This window comes from Panthera onca, chromosome C1 (genome assembly GCF_046562875.1).
Source record: "Panthera onca isolate mPanOnc1 chromosome C1, mPanOnc1 haplotype 2, whole genome shotgun sequence".
Classification (NCBI taxonomy): Eukaryota; Metazoa; Chordata; class Mammalia; order Carnivora; family Felidae; genus Panthera; species Panthera onca.
Window position 1 is genome coordinate 67,460,501 of NC_138346.1, and position 27,095 is coordinate 67,487,595.

Genomic DNA, 27,095 nt, shown 5'->3' on the forward strand with positions numbered 1-27,095 from the left:
GCTTAAATTGAAAACATTTAAGGATATAAATAGATATAATTTTAAATTGCAAACTATAATTAAAATGAAAGGAGTTTCATGTTGGGGTTACATAAAATGAAAGAATGTATGTTTAAGGTATAGGGATTTTTAAAATTATTTATTTATTTATTTTGAGAGAGAGAGAGAGAGAGAAAATGCGCGCGCGGGAGAGGGACAGAGAGGAAGCGTGAATCCCAAGCAGGTTTCACAATGTCAGTTCAGAGTCTCACATGGAGCTTTATCTCACGAACTGTGAGATCATGACCTGAGTCCAAATCAAGAGTTGAGCACTTGGCCAACTGAGCCACCCAGGCGCCCCTAAGGTATAAGCTTTTATAATGCAGGAGATTCAGTCATTTCAAAAGAGCTGAAAAGATCGCCTTATGATTTCTCTGTAGAAAGAAATATTTGTAGATGATTTACCTGGATAGTTTCTACCTCAGTTTAATGTATTTCTATAATTAGGCTGCTAATTCAAATAGTTAGCTGCTCCTGAGACTTCATATAAGAAATAAAATTTCTCTAAATCAAAATTTATTTTACATTCATCAGGGAAAAATATCTTACGGTGAGTCGTTCTATAAGATAAAAAAGAAATAATTTTCAGTGTGCATTCCAGCATATATCTGGATTTTCATGCATTAATATTACTTGAAATACATTTTATTTCCACTTGAGTGAATGAAAGATGAACTGAAATTAAGCTATTTTTTCGGGAAGGGGTATTTCCCTTAGATCTTTCTGTGTTTAGGAAAATAACATATTAGCTGCATTTACACATTTCTAAGAGTGAATCAATATTTCTTTTTAATTAACCTGATGTTTTAGGAAACCAAATAATTTTGGATACTGTTATTTTGACAGAGTTCCTTCAAGGTAGAGGCTGATTTACCCTGTAAATGGTAAGCTTGACTTTATAGTCAGAAAATGCAGCTATCACCTATATTTAAGATAATTGCTTTAAAAGATTATTTGCAAGAGTAATTTCATAACTCTTCATGTCCCTGGGTCTCTTTGCCTGTGATTTTGAGTTAAATTTTTTTTGAGTTTGTTTCATTTTCTTTCTATTGTCGAACATTCTTCCAACCACTCAAGTAATTTATTAATTTTTACTGTGAGTGTATGCACACTGAGAATGTTCTCCTGCTGCTTTCAATTAAATCTGCAGCTCCTTGCTCTATTAATCCATTAACCTTAATTCTGAGGCATGCATCCAGAGATTATTATTATAAAACATTTGTGGCAACCTCACTCTTATTTCAGGAATATTTTTTAAATTATAGAAAAAAGATGATGTCCCTGAAAAAAAAAAACACACAAAAATCAAGAATAAAATATGCTTTTTACCAAACTTAAAATAAATTTACAGTAACTTCAAATAATATATAGATTTGTTCCTAATGCAATAATACTAAAAACAAAATTCACTGTGATTATGGGAGAAGTATGATGTACCAAAAAGGGCTGGAATTCAGTAGTTACTATTTAGTATCAGATTTAAAATGTGAATGAGGAAATGTTTTCAAACCAGCATTTTCTTGGATAGCTAGCAGTTTTGTTAAATCTAAGCATATTTGTTAAATAAAATAAATACTCCCCTGGAAAAAAATGCTAAACAGTTTATCACATTTCTCCATTTTAAGTATTTTTACTCATGACTATTTAATATTCTTTACAGATTCTTGCAGTGTCAAAAGTTTTTTTCAATGTCTGTGATCTCTATTTTACTTTAGGTCTTCACTGGGATCTTCACAGCAGAAATGGTTCTCAAGATTATTGCCATGGATCCATATTATTATTTCCAAGAGGGCTGGAATATCTTTGATGGAATTATTGTCAGCCTTAGTTTGATGGAGCTTGGCCTGGCCAATGTGGAGGGATTGTCTGTACTGAGATCATTCAGATTGGTATCTACTTAGACTATGTTTATATTCTGTCACTGGCATAAAATTTATTTTGAAAATGAATCAATGTGTATCTTATATTTACTTTAGTAATATTTTAAATCTACATCAATATGCATGATACTCTAAGAAAATACATAAATATTCCCTTTAAAACTAAGAATGATAAAAATGGTTGAAGCATTTCATAATGATTAGTTATAGAGGGCAAATTTAAAAACACATGTGGTCTAAAATTATGTTTTAAATTCATTAACATTTTTTTTTGTTTCAACTCTGTAAAGAAATGCAAATAAAAACTTCAGGCCTCAATTAATCTTAGCTTTTTTTTTAAGATATGTGAATATTCTCATTTTTTTTAATGTTTATTTTGAGAAAGAGATAGAGCATGAGTGGGGGAGGGGCAGAGAGAGGGAGAGAATCCCAAATCTGCACTGATAGTGCAGAGCCCAATGCAGGGCTAGATCTCACGAACAGTGAAATCATGACCTGAGCCGAAATCAAGAGTCAGACGCTTAACCAACTGAACCACCTAGGTGCCCATAATCTTAGCTTTTTATCAACCTTACTTATATTAGTGGGAACTACTTTAAAGGAACATGTAGGAAAATATTTGATACCATTAGCATTTAAAACAATGGTGTAACAAACGTTTTTATATTTGTCAAAAAAAAATTATTTCAAAATATGTAAAATTTTATTGGAAATTAAGTAAAATGTGTATTTTTTTCAAATTGAAAGGAAGACTTCATGTAAGTTTTTTAAATCAAATTTGTTTATTTTAGTTTTATTTTATAAATATCCATTAAAATATATAACTCAGATTTTTAATATTTCTTTTTACTCTAAAATGTAGTCTGAGGGTGACATTAGTTTACCCAATCCAATTTAATTTAAAACACTGTAATCAAAATATTAATTTGTTTCTAGGGATATATCTGCTGATTAATCAGAATGTTTTATTTATTCTGAAATATTTTCTTTTACTTTTACATTTAAACGATATGACTTGATTTACAATTCTAGTATTGTTAACTCTTTTTTTCTGGATTTGAATTTTAGTATGGTTTGAGATTTTCATATCCCTCAGAAGTAGGTCTATAATATGGTATACTAATAAAATAATGTCTAACTAACTTCTAAAATTATATTGTAATTATACTGAGAGTATTTTTTCACTTAATTACAGCTTCGAGTTTTCAAGTTGGCAAAATCCTGGCCCACCCTGAATATGCTGATAAAGATCATTGGCAATTCTGTGGGGGCTCTAGGTAATCTCACCTTGGTGTTGGCCATTATTGTCTTCATTTTTGCTGTGGTTGGCATGCAGCTGTTTGGTAAAAGCTACAAAGAATGTGTCTGCAAGATCTCCAGTGACTGTCAACTTCCACGCTGGCACATGAATGACTTCTTTCACTCCTTTCTGATTGTGTTCCGCGTGCTATGTGGAGAGTGGATAGAAACCATGTGGGACTGTATGGAGGTCGCTGGCCAAACCATGTGCCTTATTGTTTTCATGTTGGTCATGGTCATTGGAAACCTTGTGGTACGTATGTATTACAAATGCTCATATTTAAGAACAAGATCAAACTGTAGCAAGGAAGGTGGCCTGATGCAATAGACAGCTCTGGTTTGATCTTCAGTAACTTAGACTCAAATCCCAGGACTAGCACTCTGAGTTTGGGGGAGTTTCTTAGCTTCTCTGAGCCCAAAGTTTCCCAACTATGACACTGGAATAACAGAGCTGAAATCTTACGGCTGGTGTGAGGATTAACTGAGGTACATTTGTGAAAGTTTGGGAGCAAAAATATTAGTTTTTTTCTTTGTTTTTCTTTTTCAAAGCAATGCTTTTATGAAGACTAATTTAATCCCAATATTACTGTTAAGGCTTGAATTATTTTTTTATCCTATTTTTACTTTGAGAAGAAAATGATCTCCAGTAAATCTAAAAATATAATTGTCCATTTTATATTGAAATTGATCTTTGCACATTCATAGTTCATATTGTTGGCTTACTCAGAGGCATAAGTTGCACATTACCAAATTCTGAAGATAAATTTCAATAAAATAGGCTATTATATTGTAGCTATGTATTGTAATTATTCAAATGCCTTGGAAATGGTCTAAATATATCCTTCCCTGAATTTACTTTATTAAAAGAAAATAAGTTATTGCAGTTTAAGGTTTCATATGTATGGACACTGACAAGATTTTAAAAGCTTACTTTCAGTTCTGACCTAAAAGCACAAATGTAAAAGCACAATTTGCATATTTATGTGATTTGATGCATAAGTTTCTCAATTATGTGTGGACAAAGTGTTCTTTATGCCATCATACTGAACCTTTCCTTTGAGAGGTACATTTCCAGTTAGACTGCTTAAAAGAATGCTTGTGGAGGGATGCCTGGGTGGCTCAGTCAGTTAAGCATCTGACTTCAGCTCAGGTCATGATCTCATGGCCTGTAAGCCTGGAGCCTGCTTTGGACTCTGTATCTCCCTTTTTCTCTCCCCCTCCCCTGCTCTCACTCTGTCTCTCTCTCTCTCAAAAATAAATAAAAATTAAAAAAAAATTTAAGAATGTTTATGCAATAACTGTAGACATGCATTTTTTTTCAGAATAGTATATTAGGAAGCTCTAGATTATGAACAAAATGATACAGAAATAAGGAAACAAACTAGGGTTCTTGCTTTGATGGCAAGTGTGTTAACCTTATATATTTGCATTTAGAAATCCCTGCTGTTATAAATTTGTGGCCATTGGACGAAGGAATTTATATGAAAAGTATACTGTTTTAACACATACCACTAGGCTATCAAATACATAAATTCATTATTTATACACACAAAGCTAGACACATTCTCTAGACAAACTAATAAAATGAAGTAAAATGACTAAAATGATCTTTTTTTCTCATTGGCTAAAACCATAAATTTGGATTTTTGTCTCTTCACTGGCAACCCTGAGTAGACAATTAAAGTCTTAGAAGTTTTCTTATTGTCCTTCTTCACGAAAGAAAAGGCACTTGTTTTATCGTTTCACCCTTACGGCAGGTAGAAGATTTCAGGTCCTTTAAATAGTGTGTGATTAAGACATGCATCTGAAATACAGTAAGCATTCGTTGAATTAATTTTAGTAAAGATCTATGAATTCCCTGTTTAAGTTATTAATTTATGAATACTTCATATTAATGTAGCAAATTTTCTTGTTTTATTTTAGGTTCTGAACCTCTTTCTGGCCTTATTGTTGAGTTCATTTAGCTCAGACAATCTTGCTGCTACTGATGATGATAATGAAATGAACAATCTCCAGATTGCAGTAGGAAGGATGCAAAAGGGAATTGATTATGTGAAAAGTAAGATACGGGAGTGTTTCAGAAAAACCTTTTTTAGAAAGCCAAAAGTTATAGAGGTCCATGAAGGCAACAAAATAGACAGCTGCATCTCCAATAATACTGGAATAGAAATCAGCAAAGAACTTAATTATCTTAAAGATGGGAATGGAACCACCAGTGGTGTAGGTACCGGAAGCAGTGTTGAAAAATATGTAATCGATGAAAATGATTATATGTCATTCATAAACAACCCCAGCCTCACTGTAACAGTGCCAATTGCTGTTGGAGAGTCTGACTTCGAAAACTTAAACACTGAAGAGTTTAGCAGTGAGTCAGAACTAGAAGAAAGCAAAGAGGTAAGAATGCCTTTAAAGTTTTTGTGGCATTTCCTATAATAACCATGCATTATGGTTATTTAGTATTTTCATTATGCTTATATGCATTATTAAAAAATATACTGAAAGTCATATATATGACAATGTTGGAAAATTATGAGCTATTCTTTATTGGGAAATCCATTCATACAAATTCCAACTTTCCACAGGAAATCATCAATCTGTGTAATTAGTATATTCATCTTCTTGACGGTTTGAAAATCTGGCTAAAAATTGTGGCCTGTCAAAACATCAACCTTATTTAATACATTCTATTCTACACTACGTTATGCTCTTTAGATGAATCAATGAACCGTATTTTATTGATCATTGTGAAAGTGTCATCTCCTTACCTTCTTTATTAGGTTTTGCTCTGATTTGTAATGTGAAAGTTTTGTGTAGCTTTTGTTCACCTCTGGAGGTTTATTGACTATGACAGAGTGTTATTCATTTATGAAAGTGTTACACATATTAGGAAAGTGCAAGAAGCATTTACATTTTGCCCAAGGGTGAGCAAATCTATAAGGTATTCCAGATTAACTTGAAAAATGCTAAGAGCTACTTAGAGAACCTCCACTTGAGGATTACAGTTAAGAAGTAAAAGTTGAAAATCTGCTCTTATTGTCATATTACTGTTGTTCAAAATAAAACAAAGAAGAAAGGGAATTGTTCCTACCGTGTGATTAGAATTAATAGGATCCCATAATAGCCACTTAATGGTATTAATTCTGCAGTTTTGCGTTGTGAAAAACAACATTAAAATTTTTACTACTATTCATTTTTGGACATCTAACATCCCAGTAGGAAGTAAGTCCAGTACAGAATTATAAAAGACAGATTTTAGCTTAAGGGTATGATATTTAGCACCACAGGAATCAGACCAATGATGTCTGATTTTGTGAGCATATTTTAAAAACCTCTCTTTTTAAGAATGGTATCAATAGAATTTGTATAAGTAATAAGTAGTTGACAATGTCATAACTCATAGTTCCTGATCCTTTCTTTCAGGCATTTCAGCACTGCTGAGATATATTATAATACCAAATTTGAAAATATTTTTAAGAGGTACAAATACATGCAAAATGAGGTATAATATTCTTGGAATTCCACTCAAAGTCTGCTTAATGAGCTCAATTCTAATTTACAAATTGCTCATTCTGATAAAATAAGAATTTAATTCTAATTTTATTTTTCATCCCCCAAATAGTCCTATTTAAGAAAAAACACCAACTAATTAATGAGCACTTATTGAGCACTTTCTGTAAATCCAGCACTCTGCTGGGCTACTAAGAGTAAGGAAGAGTTAAAGGAGAACTCTATAATATAACCCCTTTTGGGAAATCTCAACATCTTTGAGGAAGCTAACATTAATTCTTAAAATCATTCAAGACCTATTAAAAAGTTTTATCCTGCAGGACTGAATATAAAAATTAGAGATAGTGAGAAACAGCAAGAACATAGCAAGCTGCTAAACGGAAGAGATAAAATTGAAACAGGCGTCCAAGTTTGGGTCAAATATATGATCAGGAAGCCAAAGCAAAACCCTACCAAAGGAAACTCACAGTTGAGAATGGGCTTAGTATTAAGGTGTAACAGTGGAACAATCAGCATGAATAAAGTACTGGTTGAGAAGATACTGGAAAATATGTTTGGGTGAGTAAGGTGTTTCAGAATGTAAAATCTTTGAAGTGGAAAAGTTTAGAATTGGCGATACAGTCAATAAGGAGCTATTTGTTCTGAAGCAGGGGAAAGTGATGTTTTAGGCAAGTTTGTTTGGTATCAGTGAATTTATCTTGGGGAATGTGGTAACAATCATTTGATAGCAATGAGGTGATGAAATTCTGGGCTAAGGTGATAAGTATGGGCACTGAGACCTGGCAGTTTGACAAACTAGTAAAGAAAGACTCCAGGAAACTGGAAAAACAGTAATGCCACTGAAATGACTTCTTAGAAAGGTTACCAGGTTTAAGTAGGAAGAGGAAGAATTCAATTGGAATATCCTGAATTAGAAGTGATCATATTGGGAGTAAAACCCTGGAGGAGAAATCAGGGTTTAAAAACAGATTTGATAATGCAGATTTCATAATTACCTGATTCCCTGAAAATAGAGGAACTTACCAAAGAAGTTATAATAAAGAGAAAATAAGGTAAGATTAGGGACAAGAGTAGTTTGGGGTCAAGAAAGGGTTAAAAAAACCCCAAAAAACAAAAAACAAAAAACAAAAAAAGACAAAAAAAAAGAGGCAGAGAAACTTTTGCTACATTAATGTCATAAATTTTATCACATTGGATTTATGGAAATTAAATATCTTAATTTCTTTCTACCAAAAGGTTGATTTCCAGAATATTTCAAAAACTCTATAGTGCCCACAGGTATTTCAAATGGTTGCTTAGAAGAATATCACCTCATTGTCATATCTTCTTAATTGCTAGAAAATCATACACTTGGTGTGTGGAGACACAATGACTTCATTATTAAGTTCTGGAAAACATTTTATCATCTGAACAAAAATTCCTTTTCGGTGACTCTTTTTATAACCATTCTATCCTCTTCCAAGCTAAATTTTGGATACATGGAAACCAATAATAGAATGTAATGAAATTAAAATTATGTAAAATAGCTGGAAAAATTCATCAAACTAAATAGAAAAACTAAAGACTTTTATAAAGCTAGGATAAAATTTCAGATTATTTCAAAAAGTAGAAATAAATTAAACACATTTTATATGGATGATGTTTTAAATTAGTACTAAAAAAAACCCCTGAAAAAGTAATAGGGCAATTCTCATATATGCTCACACAAAGATTAAAAGTACATTGTTCTTAAAAATAAAAGCAAAAAATTAGCATGTTCTAACATAATACAGTGGGTTTAAATTCCAGCAAAGTTCAGTTTTAACCTGAAATTTCTCAAAACTGCTGGCACTGAACATAGGTCACATTTCATATGCATATTTATGTTGGCTGGGTTATTCTTTCTTAATAACTATTGCACACATACACATACACACACACAAATGAAAAGTAACATATCCATAAAGTGACATTTTGGTTCATGCTTCTAAGTTTTTGACCACAAGTAGAAAAAGAACATTGAGCTATGCTTTGAAGAGCACAGAATATCCTTTCTTTTTGCTGACAAAGTAAGAAATCATACAACCTAACCAACAGAGTGATACATTTCTCACTAAAAAACAAAACAACAACAACAACAAAAATCCCTGCAATATATTTCTGCTTTAAGAAAAGGCAATAAATTAATCATTAACTTAGATGGTATTTGAAAACTCTAGTCACTCTGCTCCTTACATTCATATTTGTCATATTGTATAATGAGCTAAAGTACAATTGGGAGAAATAATCCCTAAAATACTTGTTAGAGATAAAGATATGAATTGCTGTTATTATATTTGTAACATATATATTTATACATCTATATCTAAATCCATTATATCTATATATATTGGTCACTAACATAAATGAGATGGTATGGAAACAAATATAAAGCTTTGCATGAAAAAATGTAAGAGAATTAAAGGTATAGATTTCAAAACAGTGATCTTTTTATATTGGAAAAACTTGGAATCATACAAATCTTGTGACAAGATCGTAATGTAGAATTTTGTTTTTATATTTTTAAAGTTCACGTAATCATGATTTCTTGGAATATTTATATAACCGAGTTTTTACAATTTTGTTTATAAAAGGTTTTATTGTCTTCCTAGGTGAGGATATAGAATAAATGCTCTTAAGAATCATATTTGAAGTTGAATTCCAAAGCACAATCTAGCAATATCATACTCTGACCTTCACTGCTTACCATTCTTACTTCTCACAGGGGTAAAACCAAGCTGGAGCCATCAAGAATGCAACTCTGGTGTTTTTTAACCAGCCAGAGGCTCGTGCCATCACTTTTACCCGGGTTACCCAAGCAAGTTGTACATGTACAATCACTTTCTAAGTAAATTTTGACTGGCCTGCATGCTACTCAGCTCTGTTCCTTCCCCTGCCATGGCAAGGAAGTGCCAGATGTGCCCAGCTGCTCTCTGCTGAATCGTGTGACACATCACAGCATGGTCAGGAGACACGGGCAGTCCCACATCATATTTGATTCTGCTAATGAGTTTTCCAGTATAGCCTTTTAAACTTTTAAAAGCAATGATTGCATGCTCTATAGGATTTATATCTATTTTAAAATATGATAGGAATGTTTAAAGTTCAATGTAGTCAAGAATTTAAGAGAGCATGCATTTTTTTTATTTCTCTGCTTTTATTTCATTAAAATAAGACCACAACTCTTTGTTGTTGTTGATTCAGCCCTTATAAGTAAATTGTATACTAAAATGAGTCTCACAGGATTTTTTGATAGTGCCATTTTCAGATCATTATATTCAGATTCATGAATATAATTTTCAACCCTTATAATTCATTTGCTCCAGATGGAAATGTTTGCTTTCATGTTGTTTTTAAGGCTCTGTGAAAAACAAAAGCAAGGTGATCATAAGTTTTTGGATATGAAGGGCCATAGTCTGTATGTATTTGGGCACCACATATCTTGGATTTTTATGTAGTTTAGGAAAGTTGTTGAGTCATATGTCTGCAAAACCGTAAGTGTTCATTGGAAAATAAATAAAGAAGGAAGCATCGTGATATGGGATAGGAAAAGTTCACTGTATTTTTATCATTAAATAATTGGTCCAGTGTATCCATTTTAAAAAAAATTCCTTTATCTACATTAATTTTCCCTAAATGTCCTTTCTACCCAAAACTGAGCAGGTAAAAAAGAGACATAGAAAATGTCCTATTTTTTAGTATTAAATATAGTTTTATGAGGAGTAAAGGGCATCTCCCAAGACTGCCATAGGTTTGTACATAACTAAGTCTTTATTTTCTTCACTCAACTTTCTCTTGTTGATATCAGTGCTTGCTGGACTCTCAGCCAGAGGGGGGTTCTGGGAGGGAAATTACAAAGCAGAAGTAGAAAGTTCTTGAGTATTGGCAGTTTCAATACTTTTGGTGAAAAAAAAATCTAACTAGAGTTTGGAGTTGTCTCTAGGTTTAATTTATACCTGCTCTCTTCTTCCTTAGGGATAACTGAGAATTAGTTGGAGAATGAAATCAATTCAGAAATAAAATTATTAATGAAAAGTAGGGAAAAAATACAGGTCCCTGCTGATTTATACAATTTTTGTGTAACAATGACTATTAACTTTCAATGACCAACATTAGCCAGTGGAAAAAAATCTGATTTATTTTTTCTTCACAAGCAGGACAGAATTAAATGGTACTGGAGAATTATCTTTTACATCATGTTTATAACAGTATTCCCTCCATTTCAAAGTATTCATGGAAACTGTAAATAGATACTTGATGAAGACCTCAAGCACGTGCTCTTCTGGAAAAGGCACTGTGCTCTGTTTTCAGAATCTGGAGAGCAATGAAAGTACCTCTGGGCTTTCTCTGTCTTGCTCTCAGTGTCTTCCAAACACTCTCTTTGTGAAACTGAATGTGAGGCAACTCTTCCAGAGGCACAGATGGGTACGTCAATAGCCATTTTAAACCCATCGTGACCTTTAGAGAACTGTTTTGGTGTGGTAGCGTACTTCTGTTGAAATAAAACCCAATTAAGGCTAGTTTAGATGGAAATTTTTTGTATATCTTCTCAAGATAAGCCAGTTTTTTTTTTTTATTTTGGTTTCTTGATGCCCTTTTACCTTACTTTTCAACTACCACATAATTATTTTCACTTTCAAATATCATGTTCTTATTAACGCTGTTTTGAAATTAAAGAAGCACCAGGGCTGTTGCACTTTTAAAATGTGTTGAGGCAAAGCCACATACACGTGGTTTATATTTTTAGCCATTCAATAAGTGGCCTAGAAAAGAGAACTATTGGTTTTAATCTTGTTCTCCCTGCCTTGGACAAGCAGCCCAATGGCTTCCTGGTGTGTCTACCTATTCTTCAAGTGAAAGATCGTAAGTCAAGATATGGATATGCATATCCAAAAGATCAGACTAAGGCCCTGATAGTATGTGTGATCAAAAAATTTTCCTCTTCTACTTGTAAGACAAAACTCAGAAGTTATGAGAGAAATGGCTAGATTTTAAAGGCAATCTGTAATGGCTGAATCTTTTATTTTTGCCTCTTGAACCATATAGCAGTTTGTGAGAGTCAAGCATTTGATAGCTGACTGAAAATAAATGAAATGTAAGCGCATTTCAGTGGAAGTAGGCCAGTTGCTAACATTCTCTTCTATCTCTGAAAGTTAAATTTCATGTTTTAATTGGATAAAAATCAAGAGCAATATTCATCACAAAGGAGAATTTCTATATGAGTTCATGTTATTAGAGGGAAAAATGGTCTCATGGCCTTTATGGGTGCTGATTCTGTCATTTCTTATGAATGGTATTTGTAGTCAACCTTCTTGAAAACTACATATTCAGGTACCATGTCTTTGAGAACATGGTTCTTGGATCAGCGTGCAGCTTCCACAGTATTGCGCCAGGCTTCTGCTACAGCCAGGCATGTTTTCTGTGGCTGAATTAGGCCTGGAGAATGTTGCATCTTAAAACCTGCTTTCCAGTGTGCATTTGTAGAGCATAAGCCATCATCCCTCTGTAGATTCAGTAGTTTCTACAAGGGATGGAAGAATCGAACTTTTAAGTGCCATAAAATATTGGAGGGGTAAGGAGAAAATAGTACAAGAACACAAGTTTGAACTTGTACTATATGGTTTATATGGAAGTTTTCTACAGTTATGCCTATATACCTAATTATATTTTTCTAACTACTTCTAAAAAAGTATTAATTTTATTATTTAGTATAGTATTGAGTTCCTTAATATGGAAAATTTCATTTCAGGTTTCTTGGCTTTTTTTTTTTTAATACCACTGTAGTATCACAGCTATGGCAATATAAAGAAAGTAAGTTATTCTTTGTGTTTATCATCAGTCACTTGCTTTTAAATCAGTTACATGCTTTTAAATAAATTTGGAAGTCATTTTGGTAGGGCTATGATAAAATGTATCACAAACTATGCTCTATCAGAGTATGAGTGCCAAATATTGAAATAACTAGAAAACGTTTAGATTACATAGATGGCATTATATCAACATACAGGATTTTAAATTTCTAGGATTTAAGTTTCTAGGATACAAATTAATTCTTTAAAAAGACAGCAGTAAAATCCTTTATGTATACAGTGACTAAAGCATATCAGGCAGTATATCATAATTAGTAAATTGTAACTTAATAAGAACACATTCTAAGCTTTACTTTATAAGTAAATTCACTTTTGAAATTTTATATGGTTGACACAAGATTTTTGTAACTTCATAGAAGAAAATGTATGTATTTCCCTATGACAAAAAAAATGTGGCCTATGAAGATTACAACAGAACAAGCCTGATACTCCAAGTTAAGAAGAATTAACTTATGTCAACTTCCACAGGGAAAGGAGTTTCCCACAAAACACTTCTTAGTGAAATGAACACTAGCCTACCAACTAACTTTTCAGCTTTGGTGCATGAGGGTCTACAAGACTCTGAATATTCCTTAAGAAACTTTCTAAGGTATAAGTTAAAATCAGAAAATCAGAAAAACTTAAAATCAGAAAAACTCCTGAGTAACTGTGAAGCAATTCTCTATGTAAAATGGGTTCTGCTTGTTTGAAAAGAGTAGAATACATGTGGAGTTTTGGAAGGGTGGTTTGTCTGTTTTTAAAACCCATGTTTTAAAATAACAATGCCAGGTAGATAGAGACAAACTAACTCACTACTGACCCTCTATTTTACAATCTTTACAATGTACAATGCGTAACTTCCATAACTATTTAGAAAATTGAAAGTATTTATATCCAAACATGTTAACCACATTCACAAAAACATTTATAACCTAAAGACAGTACTAATAACAAAAGAATATCCAATGGTCAATACTTGGCAATGGTAGATTCAGTTGTCATTCAGATTAGCAGCTACTATTACTTGTGTCATTCAGGTTTAAGTCAGTATAGTGTTTGTATTTAAATATAAGACCATCTGTAGACTATGAGGCAGACAATTATAATGTGAAAAATTGAACATCTCACAATTATATTAACAGTGGTAAAATGAGAAGAGTATGTTTTCTAGAGTTGTCAAATGGGAAAGTATACATGTATTTGTATATCTATACACATATGCTGATTACTTTCTTCCTTCATTGAATGTCTGCCAATATTTTAGAAAAACATTTCTTTATTGAATGTCTGCCAATATTTTAGAAAAACATTTGGAAATTTCATGGGTTTTTATTGCTAAAATATTATTAATTTTAAATAATTCCTATTCATTAAAAAGGTATTTTCTAATACAATTAAATAGACTTCTATCAAGGCCATTATTGAATTATATATCAAAGCGGAGAGATGAAATTACCTAAACACTATAATTCTCTCTCTAAAAGTAATACAAAATGCATTCAATCATTTATTGGCACTCTCTAAATTTGATATAAATATTTAGTGTTTATTCTGTGCTTGGGTCTTTTGGTATATATGTGTGTGTGTGTGTGTGTTTGGTATATACGTTTATGTATGCATACATAAATATATAATTTGTACCTATGTAAAATTTTATGTACATACATAATTTATATATATTCATGAGAATATCTGATCAAAGCAATCATGTATAATGGCCTAACATTCTATAAAATTTAGCATAAAGAAATTATGCAAGAAAGAAAGCCTTCATGGAAGAGGTGATCCATGACTAGGCTCAGAAGAAACTGGTGAATTTGGTTTGGCCAATAGGAAGAAGAAATACGGAATGTTTTATAACTAACCTCAAAATAATTTGGTTTCTTACTGGTTTTATTTATACAGTGGATATTATCACTGCCACTCATCAAATATCATAGTGTTCAACCCATAAGTCACCAGTGAAATTGGAAGGGAAGAGTTAGTCGCTGAATTCAAACAATTATCCAGTATTTTCTTTGTTATATCAGAAGCTGTTGCAATTCTATCCAGTAGTAGCTTTTCTGGGATTTTCTTAAAAGAATAAAGATATTCTGGTTATAAGAAGCAGAAAAGTCTTGCGGGAAGAAAATATGTCTCAGTCTTTCAGCTCTCCAAAAAGTAGAGAAATTTAGTGATAAAAATTCTTGTACTATAATGATCCTAAGAACCATCAGCTGAATATGATGGCCTAGTTTCTCTCTTTAGCATACGCAAGACAAGGAGGTATTTTATTATAGAATTGTATTTTGATTTAAAGTATTTTTCATAATATATATTCATAATATATTTAATTTTCATAATATATTTAGTTGGGCATGATTAACCTCACCTTCAAAGTAACATCGCAGAAAGTATCATCTGGATAGTACTTTTCAACTAGTTCACAATATAAAATATTAAACTACATTTGCATTATGATTCCAGTGAATCAAGAATCTTAAGCCAAATTTCCTCCAATATGACCAATGTTTAGGGAGTCATTTGGGGATTTTTTTGGTAACACATTAACTCTTTCAGAAAGCTAGGGCACAGCGACCCCTACCACTTAGCTACTAAAGTTAATGGGGGCTTTGGAAACATTACCATGTCCGTGTGCTGTTTCATTCATCCTAAAATCTTTACATTGGCCAGGCTGTGTTGTATGTCATGTCTTTGCATCAGTTTTCATAAAATGCTGCAAATCCATAATGTCTTCCCAAGTGATCTCAAAGTATTTATATGTTTATTCTTGTAACATTAAAGTGGCTCTTCCCAGCCATGTGGCATGTCACAATGATTTATTTACAGGAAAAATTCACAACTTGGTAACATGTTGAATTCAGAATGTGCTCCTAATAAAAGTCTATACAGATTCTGCCCAATGCCATTTATGAAGAAATTTCCATTTGATTTAGGATTCTTTGGCAAGTATTGAAGTCATTTAAGCAGTTCAAAAAGAGAGAGATAGAGAGACAGAGAGAGATCCATCATCTTTCTGCTAGTAAAATAAGAAGATTATGTAAGCCAGAGGAAAAATATAGCCCAAAGTTGAAATATAATGACTGTGACTAATGTCAATGTGCTGCTTTTCCTTTCTAAAATTATAGAAACATGGACAGTAGTTTGAGACAACTGGTAATGTTCTTCGCTCTGAAAAATTCCATCATAAGAGGTGGAAATTATAATTTAATTTGATGCATTTTAACTAATATAATCAGTAGTGGATGTCAGCATACCAAAATTTCATCAAACTATTTTTGATTTGGTCTGAGTATTAATTCATTAAGCTATTTTCATATGGCACTCATATACAAATGGAGATCATAAAACAATCAGTATGACCCATCATTTCCAAATCACCCACACTGAATGCTGTCTTACTTTCTTCTGTCTGAATCAGGTCAGCAGTTCCATTGTTTTAAATAGTAGGTCTTTAATTATGTTAAATTATTAGTACCTAATGTCAGTAACGTTAATAGAGTCAGATGTAATCACCATCATTTTTTCACACCATGACAAAGAGTTTCCAAATTAGCTGAATAAAAGGGGAGAAAAATCACAATTTGCAATGGGGTTTTGTTTCCAGAAATTAAATGCAACCAGCTCATCTGAAGGAAGCACAGTGGATGTTGCTCCCCCACGGGAAGGTGAACAAGCTGAAATGGAGCCTGAGGAAGACCTTAAACCAGAAGCTTGTTTTACTGAAGGTAAATAATTTCTAATATGATTCAAATGCAATGCCCCTTCTTTTCTTACAGTGGCTGAAAATACTTCACTTGAGGGAACTATTTTAAAGAAATGGTAAAGACACTTTATCTTTGCTTTTTTCTTTTCTTCTGAAAAGTTAATTTATCTATATTTCCAGATTACAGTGGAATAGCAGTGATTTGACATGTCTTTTGTTTTTTGTTTCATCCTCCAGAATGTGGAGAGGCTAACCCTATGAGATAAATAGCGTTCTGGAATGTCATCTCATTGATACTGACTGCAGTCCCTTCAGACCTCATTGACAATGTTGTGATTTGATTTATAGATGCTACAATAATTATACCCCATCCTTCACAGTTTCAAATGTGGTTAATTTGTGCTGTGACCAGAGCTGTTAGGGGATGCGGATGTTTTGTAGAGTTTTGACAGGGAAAACAGTAGTTGTTCTCACAGAGACCAGTATAGTGTCTTGCACACAGATCAATAAAGATTTGCTGATTCACTGTGACTGGATTTAATCCAATGAGTAGTAGCTCAGAGAGAGCAGAAGAATGGATGAGAATTAGAAATAACATGAAAACTAGAAGGGGGAGGACAAAGGAACAGAGATACTAACTGACAAGATGAGTCATAGTGTAACTAAGAAAAGCACTGAGGCTGAAAATAAATTAGCTTGGGAAAAATGACAGTGGCTGATACCTAAGATAACAGGGGGCTTTTCTGTACATGAAAAGAAGTAAGTAAAAAATTCAGGATCACATCAAGGAATTAATAAACAATTTGAAAGTACAGTTTTCCCCCAAACCTATTTCCATCAATGGCCTTGAGGCAAAGAGAGATTCTAACTAGTATTAAAACATTTATACTCATGCAACTCTTGATAAAGTAATCCCTTGAATTTTAGGTGGCTGGTTGAATATATAAGTCTGAGAATGATTCATTTTATAGGAAAGATGCTAAAGATAACTAGGGAATGAAGTAGCCAGTTCCCCTGTAAATGATGATCTGAGACTGGCATGGGGAGAAAGCAACAAAGTTTAATTTTTTCCTATTTAAGATTAAAATATATTTTCTAGGAATGATGGAGGTGGGTGGGAAAGTGAAGAATGTGGGTAAGGGGATGGGCAAAATAGATGGGGAAAATGGGATTAACAGGTATGAACTTCCAGATATAAAATAAGTAAATCATGGAGATGAAAAGTATAGCACTGAGAACACAGTCAGTAATATTGTAATAACTATGTATGTGACAGACTGTGACTACACTTGTTGTGCTGAACACTCAATAATGTATGGGATTGTTGAGTTAATATCTTGTACAAAATATATATACATTTCTAATTTATTGTATTTAATGTTATCTTTTAGGATGTATTAAAAAATTTCCATTCTGTCAAGTAAGTATAGAAGAGGGCAAAGGAAAGGTCTGGTGGAATCTTCGGAAAACCTGCTATAGCATTGTTGAACACAACTGGTTTGAGACTTTCATTGTCTTCATGATTCTTCTCAGCAGTGGTGCTTTGGTAAGTAAAATGCAAAGTGGTAAGAATCAGGTTCTAGTGAAATAGCTAATGCTCTGAAAATACCACAAACATACACTGAGTTTAAGAGGCAAAAAAGGAGGTATATCTATGCCTTGCAGAGCTTGGCACCCAGAGTTTAACTATGCAAAACTCAGCACAGAATAAATCAGAACTATGAACTGCCAGATGGAATTTCTCATCTGGTGTTTATCTAATAGATGTTTTCCTCACTGAGACAACCACTTACAGAGACATTCTGTAACTACGTTAACTTCTATGTCAAATACCATCCAGTTCTCCCTAATAATTATATTAACATTTATGGACTAAAAGTGTATTGTGTTTTCTTTATGTATAATCAGTTTATTCTTTCAAAATAAGACAGATCATTCAGGGAATCAATGAAAGTAATGTTGGAATAGGCCAAGTCGATCCCTCATTAACAGAACTTCTAGTTATTTCCTGAGTTCATATTACTTCTCTAAAAGCATGTCTTTATGGCAGTAATTGAGACAGAGATTTGAAGGTGAGAGACAGGAAAGAAAGAACATTTAAATCAGTAAAGATATTGACATTTCCTTGCCAACATTTTCTGTTAGTTTTAGTCTTCAGAATTTGTCTGTTTGTCAGATATTAACCCATATTTATCAAATTACTGCTTTGTGTCCAATATTATACTAAGCAATTTTATCAAGTATTTGAGGGGAGCAAGTAATTCAAGTAAAATAAAAGTATTTTTGACTCACAGGCTTTTGAAGATATATACATCGAACAGCGAAAGACTATCAAAACCATGCTAGAATACGCTGACAAGGTCTTCACTTATATATTCATTCTGGAAATGCTCCTCAAATGGGTAGCTTATGGATTTCAAACATATTTCACCAATGCCTGGTGCTGGCTAGATTTCTTGATTGTCGACGTAAGTATCCTGAGTGATTTTTATGAAATTATTTTTAAAAAGGCAAGTTTGACACTTCACATATTTCTATATTAAAACCTTGACTTTTGAGAACCTACTCTCCCTCATGCTGACACAACTATGCAATTAAAAAAAACCCTACAATAAATGTAAAAGAAAGTGTGTGTTCTGTGCCATAAGCAGACAGCTCTTTTTCTGAAACTTAAGGACCTCAAGGTAAGGAATAGCTAAAAATCTATCAGTTGACAGATCTAAGCACTTAAATTATTAACAGTTTAAGAAAAATCTCCAGGAGGTAAAATTAAGATAGATTTGGGGCCAGGGATTGTGAGATTGCATTTTAATTCCTTTCTAGACTACCTGTTACTAAATAATGCTAAAATAACCCATTGATTGTATTCATTCAGCCACATATCCACAGAGACAATAAAATACATTTCCATTCTTAAATCAGTAAGTAGATATCCCAGTAGCTCTTCAGACATATACCATGCAGAGAGTTAGGTATAGGAGCCCTGCTCTGAATCTGACTACCCTGGGGTCAGTAGTCATAAAAACATCACCAGTTATAGGATCTGTATGACTTGCACCCTATTCTCATTCCAAGTGATGAAGAAACACTGGAGCAAAATGACAGTCATCTGGTTCTTTGTAGTCTTTGATATTCCACTGCACAAAGCTTCACAGCCTCCCCCAAAAAACAAGGTACTTCAAGCACCATCTCTAGCTGTTCCCTAGCAATCAGAAAGCACTTTTTAGCCCTAACACTTGCCAATATGAATGAATAATTGCTGTATGTGTGCATTCATTTTATCATTTTGACAAGTGTGGGCCTATCTAAATTCTACTCCCCTTTTTCCCACGCATGCATAACTTATAATACTATAACCAATGTAAGTTTAACCCTTTGAGTTGATAAGAAATCTGCTACCAGATCACTTCAATGGACCAGAAATGATTTCTAATTCCCATGGCTGGCCTTTAATGGACAAAAGAAATGAGTTTCAATGTTACCCTGAAAAGCTATCCATAAGGGAAGTTTAATATTCTTATGATCTGCAGTGGAATGGGCCTCAAAGAATATCTAGACATTAGGAAACTGAAGCCTCAGTTTAAATAATTTTCCTAAGATAATACAACTACTTAGTAACAAAGCTGAGATTAGTGTCCAAATTTCCTGATTCTCAATTCAGTTCTCCTTTACCCCATGAGTTTCCTATCTGTTATAAATGTAATACTGTATTTTCAGACTGTGGCTTTGGGATTTAGCACTTATTATCATCTCCAGCTTCTCCCTGAAGAACACTTAAATACATTTAAGAATCCTCTCTGGTTCAGAAAGATCTTGTCATGCATGAAGGTCATTTACAAATGTGATAGAACTTATCCAGAGAATTCTGAAATTTACTGAAATATTTACATTTACTAAAAATTTTACATTTACTAAAATACTACATTGTACTTCAAGTATTTCCATATATTTGCCCCATATAGGACATATAAATAAGATGCTAAAATCTCTCAATAGCAGGGGTTTTGTATCATGTTTGTATCCTTAGAGACACCTTATATAGATACATAAGTATCTATTGAGTAATGTCTAAATGAATAAATTTAATTTCAAAAAATGTTGCCAAAAAAAAATTACTTCCCTTTTAGTGAGTCTCAATTAGTAGACTGGAACTGGGTTATTAAAGCCTTCTACTTTGGGACAAAGTATGTTACCTTAAATGGGTCTAGGGTCTATCCTTCACAAAGCTAGGGCTGAAATATGTGAATTAATATAACCTCAGTTAACAACTTGTTCTCAGACCACTGGGTCCACTAAGTTAAAGTAAACATAGAGATAAAACTGTTCTTGAAAGTACAAGTAAAACATACTTAAAAGGGCTTCACAGTCCATCAGGTAAATTGCTGTTAAAAAGATAAATAAATAAACAGCCACAGAAAGTAAAAAAAAAAAAAAAAAAAATCTGAGGTATAAGTGAAGTACTTCAAACCAGAAGGAACATGTTTCAAACCTTGAAAAATGTATCTGTGTAAAAATATGATCTCTTCAATTCCCTACCTAAAAGTAAATGTAGACTGAAGTGGGCTACCTATCCAACCTCCTAACATTCATTCATTTATTTAATAAACGTGCCGAGCACCTAAAAAGGGCCACGTGCCATTTTAAACAAAGGAGGTGTGAACATGAACAGATCAAGCTGTTAGAGCTTACACCCTCTGGAAGGAGGGAACAAACAGTAAAGATATAAACAAATACAATCTAAAAATAAGATCTTTTGGGGCTCCTGGGTAGCTCAGTCGGTTGAGTGTCTGACTTCAGCTCAAGTCATGATCTCATGGTACGTGAGTTTGAGCCCCGCATCAGGCACTGTGCTGACAGCCCAGAGCTTGGAGTCTGCTTCAGATTCTGTGTCTCCCTCTCTCTCTGCCCCTCTCCTGTTCATACTCTGTCTCTGCCTCTCTCTCTCAAAAATAAAATAAAACATTTAAAATATACGTAAATAAATAAAAATAAAAATAAGATCTTTTGTCGCATGCGGTATGATTGTTTTGCCTATTTGGGCTTTTGTTTCTTGACTTTGTTTTTTTGTCATGTAGAAATGTTTCATATTGATTTGGTCAAACTTATCAGTCTCATTTTTTCCCCTTCTTGGTTTGTTCATGCTTCTGAAGACCCTGTCATGTCAAGATTATTAAAACACTTTTTCATGTTTTTTACCCAGTTTTATAGATTGAGTTTTGTTTGTTTCTTCATCCATTTAATTTTTATTTTGGTGTAAGGTGTGAGATTAGGATCCAACACTATTTTTTTCAAAATGATTTCTGCCTGCCTCTCTCTCTCTCTCTCTCTCTCTCTCTCTTTAACCTCTCCTTTGAAACGCTACCTTTAACTACATGGTAAATCTCAGCATGTCTTAGGTCTAATTTGGATTTTATTTGTTTCATTCATTTCTTTGTCTATCAACATAACAACTTGAATTACTGCAGATTTATAATTGGTTTTAACATCTAGTGGGGTCAGTGCTCTCTGTTCTTAAAACAATAATAAATTATACTTACACTTTCTCATGTTAATATTTTAAAGTTTATATAGTTCCAAAGGCTCCTATACAACTTTTTAAAAAATATATGAAAACATGTATTAGCACCTAAAATAATTGTATTATTTCTTATAATAGTTTTTTACTTTATTCCTTTGTTTTGTTGAGGTCAACAATAATATATCAGCAAATAATGAATTCTACTACTTTTCTAATGCATATAGCTCTTATTTCTTTTTCCAGAAAGTGTTAAAAAAATGTTGGTAGTGGGCATATTCTTTTAGTCCACTTTAATGAGAATGCTTCTGGATTTTGCCATCAAAAATCATGCAAGTATTTGGAATGAAATGTATCATTGGAATGCATGGAGGTGATTGTGGTTTTTACTTCAACTTGCTCATACTGAACTTAATAAATCATCTTAAGCCATTTTAAAGAGAAATACATTCACATTACTTGGTTCATTAACCACTCACAGAACTCCCAGGGTCTTCTTCAAAATCATCAAATCCCTCCTGCATTATTTCTCTTTCTCAGTCTCGTTGATACAGAAACGTGGAAAGGTATGGAAGACAACTAAACCAACCTCCTGAAACAAATTTTAAGTGCATGGCAAATCTTTAAAATTATTTTTTTCAATATTGCCTTAAAGTATATGAAGTTTTTCACATTCGTTAACTCAATAAATTAGTTTTTATCCTACATAAAATGGGATGAGGCCCATTAAAGGAAGCTCAGTTACTTGTGCCCCACTTCTCTAAGAACTCAGAGTCAGGCACGGTGAGGTAGTTATATGCAAGTGGTCCCTCCCAGTCTTTGAACCCAGAATTTCCGATCCATCCAGTACTCTCTGATTTTGGCTATTGCCTTTCTTTTCTTCTCAAAACATAAGCTTCCTTACTTGAGGTCTTGAGGAATTTCTAGCCACTTTCCTTTAAACTCCCAGTTCTCAAATAAAAAGACTTGGAGAGCATGAGGGAACTCTTCTGAAAGCAGCTCCAGAGGCCTGAAGAAACTGTGAATGCTTCCTGAGGCAAAGAAGCCCAGAATACAGAAGATTGCATGTTCTCTAATAACCTTTCCCATCTTTCCAGTCTTCTGTAGCAGCAAACACTAGACAGAAATGAATAGCTCAATAAATTATCTTGCCACTAGTCATTTATTTTTCTGTTAAATTCTGTGAGATGTATGCTAAATTAAACAACGAGGGAACAGTGGTTCCATCTGCCTTTAAAGGCTCAGTTCTGTTTTTTGTGTCACGCTTTATACCATGTGTTCTTGGGCAGATGACTGTTTCCATTCTACCTCATAAGACTGTTGGAGGATTCATTCAGATCCATTTTCAACAGCCTTTCTCACAAGAAATTAAGTTCACATGCCTTTAAAGCATCCAGTGGATGTAATGAATTAACTCCTCCCTCCCTACACATCAAGGAAAGCACTTGTACAGTCCTTGAGAATTGAGAAGATAGTCACTCAAACCATTTTCTGTATTTCATGGCTCAGATGACAAACAAATATCTTCTTGGAGGTCTTAAAGCTCTTCCTGTTACAAAACGAGAAACAAATTTTTGATAAGGTATGCAAAGGGATAAGGTATGGTTTTGACGTCAGATCACTTGGGTTCAAGTCCCAACTCCACCTCTTATTACCACTTCATCTCTTTTCTTTTGGGGAGGTGGGGGGCTTAACCTCCTCACCAGTGAAAAGGCAATAGTGATAGTATCTACATCTTGAGATTTATGTGCATAAGGCACTTAGAACAGAACCTTGCAGTGCACCTGGGTGGCTCAGTTGGTTAAGCATCTGACTTCGGCTCAGATCACGATCTCACGGTTTGTGAGTTCAAGCCTTGCGTCGGGCTCTGTGCTGACCACTCAGAGCCTGGAGCCTGCTTTGGATTCTGTGTCTGCTTCTCTCTCTGCCCCTCCCCCCACTTGCACTCTGTCTCTGTCTCTCTCTGCCTCTCTCTCAAAAATAAATAAACTTAAAAAAAGAACAGAACCTTACGTATAGTAAATGTTCAATATATGCTACTATATTGAAAGAAAATCTAAGCAAATAAAGTATCTTCCTCTCAAAAAAGGGCACGTCTTCCTTAACCTTTCATACATTTAACTAAAATTTCGTTATGTGTAAATATCAAAAGATGTATTTCACTACATTATAAGTCCAGAAGTTTGGGAAAATATTTCTTCATTACTATGAAACTACAACACAGTTTGATAAAAATTTTTTTCAGGTAAAACTATCCCATTATTTATTTATACAAAACATTTATTTATTTATACAGATAGCATTAGGCACCATAAGAGAAGAATGTTTCATGCCAGTCCATAAAAAGTTTATGTGACCTGCCTGGAAGGGGAAAAGAAGATATCTAAGCAACTGACTCTATTAAATGGTAAATGCTTCCAGGACACATAACCAAGCCACTATATAAATTCAGGAGAGAAATACAACTTCCAATCAATGATATTAAGCACAGATCCACAGAGAATCTGGCTTTTGAATCAAATCCTGAATCATCAGTTATACATACACAGGTTGAAAGGGGTTCCATGGGGTGAAATATCTAACTTGAAGGGTTTACAGATATTTATAAAAATGAGCAAAGACTCTGTTTCCATTGGTAAGAAAAGCAGTGACATCAGATGAGCCTGGCAATGTAAGATGATCCCACTATGTGGAAGGTGAAGGCTGCCAAGATACGTCTGAATTTTATGTGGTTGGTACTAAAGAAGAGACACCATATCCTATGTCTTTAGTCAACAGTTTATTTCTTGGTGGACTGATTAATATCTTTTGTTTTGTAGGTTTCTTTGGTTAGCTTGGTAGCCAACGCTCTCGGCTACTCAGAACTTGGTGCCATTAAATCCCTACGGACACTAAGAGCTTTAAGACCTCTAAGAGCATTATCCCGGTTTGAAGGCATGAGGGTAAGAAGAAAAAAACTCTGATGATTCATGTCAGAATTAAATGTAGGTGATCATTTAGATACAGAGGGGTACCATACTCTTCTGATATTTAGTTCATAGAGTTACAGAATTTCAGAGCAGGAATCTTAGAGATCACTAAGGCCAACCTCATGAAACTGAGGTTTATACAAGCAGGTCCTCAGAAACTGTGGCAGAACAGGACTAGAATTCAAGTCTTCTGATAACAGTTCAAGGATGTTTCTACAACATCCAAAAAATGTGTGCTGCCATTTATTTCTTTTCATTGCTTATACATTTTTAAATGATTATTTACTATTGACATTCATCTTAGTAAGGGTGTTTCTTCCTCCCAATGGGCAGTTTGATTCCTCAGAAATCACTGGTAATGAATGAAAAGTAAATAGTTTTTGTGTGCTTCACTTCTTCAATTAACAGGAGTAACAAAAAACACTTGTTGTACAAGAAAACAACACTAAATTGTAGCCTCTGATAAAATCTATACACCCTAAGCAACCAAAATAGGGGGTTAGAAAAATAAAGTTGGCATTTCAGGCAACCCCTGGGGTTTGTTTTAAAGATTGCTCTTTTAACGGAGCATTCTGAATAAGGTTCACTTTTTCCATAGCATGTGTATCGTTCTCACCAGCTCTCTTCTTTAGTGTATATTTTATGCATCTACATGTAAAGTACACACTTATTTAGTTACACAATCTCTTGTCATGCCCCTCAAAATACTAGTTAGCAAAGGCCAGCTTTGTTTAACCCAGCATGCAAATGCACATGGCTATTAAATTTCTCCCTGGCCATACGGCTTTTATGTTAGAAGGTTTGTTTGGAGCAATAAAAACACTTCAGCCTTGACTTTGAGATTCACTCATCAGGGAGAATGAAACCACTCTCCAGACTTTCCAGAAGCACTGTAAGCAAAGAAATATTTGGTTTTACATTCTAATTTCATTTCGTTGCTACTTGATAAAAGTCACAGGGCAAGATAAAATTCATAAAAATTATACAATTTCAAGTTCTTTTCAAACCAATCTTTGCCATTATTGACTTAAGCCCTCATCTTGAATCCACAGCTGCATATTAACAATTCCTCTTTGAGGAGAGATAGCAATTGAACAAAATAAGAAACTTATAAATTTGTTCCAATCTGAAAAAATATTGTTTGGCATTTTAATTCAACCATATGGCAGAATTAATATCCCCACTATAAAATATGGTAAATGTATCATGTATTTATTTGATAAGAAAATTTGTGCAGGTCATTTTACACAAATTTTAGTAACAAAGAAATGTGGCAAGTATAATACATATGACTTAATTTCTAAAAGAAATAAAACAAGTAGCATATGAAATTTTTACAACTTTGAATTTCAGGTTTTGATGTTAATTAAAAAATTTTTGGTGTTGATTTCTAACATAACATTTACAGTATTTAAAATTTTTTTAACGTTTATTTTCGAGAGAGAGAGAGAGCAAGTGGGGAAGGGGCAGAATGAGAGGGAGACCCAGAATCCGAAGCAGATTCCAGGCTCTGAGCTGTCAGCATGGAGTCTGATGTGGGGCTTGAACCCATGAACAGTGAGATCATGCCCTCAGCCAAAGTCAGACACAACCAAACGAGCCACCCAGGTGCCCCACTTGTACAGTATTTTAAAATAAAACAATAGTTTTATTTAATATACATGCCTAACAAAATAGTCCAATATGAATCAGATTAAATTAGACAAGAAAAGATACTGTCAACCTCCCTAGAGATTTCAAAATACAACTTAAGCTCTTTTGAATTTAACAAGAGGAAAGGTAACTTGATTTCTCCTTCACGAACAGGTCAGTGTAGGTTGATGAAGCAACATGTACCCCAAAGTGAACATTTGAGAGATTTAGAATAATAATGAGGGCATATTCAGTACTTTTATGTCCAGAGATAAATTCCATCTCATTTAATATACTTTTTTAAATTGGGATTTACCAGTAGAGAAAAAAAAAGAACCTTGTAAATTCCTAACTCTATTCTTCATGGTCATAAAAAGTTGACTTGATCTGTGGATGCAGATTTAAGGCATTGTTAATACTTCATTTGTAAAGGATTTGTTTAACCTTGTTTTCAAATCATCAGTCATTCATTAACACTTTTGAAAATTAAAATGTTTTGCTGAATGACGATTACTTCTTCTGTTGGTATTTAATGCATTTTTTTTTCTTTTCTCCCCAGCATACAAACATTTTCTGACTCCATCTTACTATATCAGGTTTTTATTTCTTTTCACACTTTGGCATATTTTGGTTTCCTTAAATCCTTTAGCTCTTTAGCTGTGTCACTGTTTGTTTTCCCTT

General features: G+C 33.5%; 1 protein-coding gene across 6 annotated transcripts in view; it reads left to right on the forward strand.

Moving 5' to 3' along the window:
• The window catches only part of LOC132670865 (sodium channel protein type 3 subunit alpha), a 114,366-nt gene that overhangs the window by 77,095 nt on the left and 10,176 nt on the right, over positions 1 to 27,095 (forward strand). For all 6 annotated transcript variants that reach the window (XM_060621297.3, XM_060621292.3, XM_060621293.3 and 3 more), the window contains 7 exons: positions 1,755 to 1,928; positions 3,115 to 3,471; positions 5,142 to 5,612; positions 16,200 to 16,320; positions 17,690 to 17,844; positions 18,593 to 18,766; positions 24,633 to 24,755. In XM_060621297.3, the coding sequence (XP_060477280.1) occupies positions 1,755 to 1,928; positions 3,115 to 3,471; positions 5,142 to 5,612; positions 16,200 to 16,320; positions 17,690 to 17,844; positions 18,593 to 18,766; positions 24,633 to 24,755 (1,575 nt within the window). The remainder of the gene's footprint in view (positions 1 to 1,754; positions 1,929 to 3,114; positions 3,472 to 5,141; positions 5,613 to 16,199; positions 16,321 to 17,689; positions 17,845 to 18,592; positions 18,767 to 24,632; positions 24,756 to 27,095) is intronic.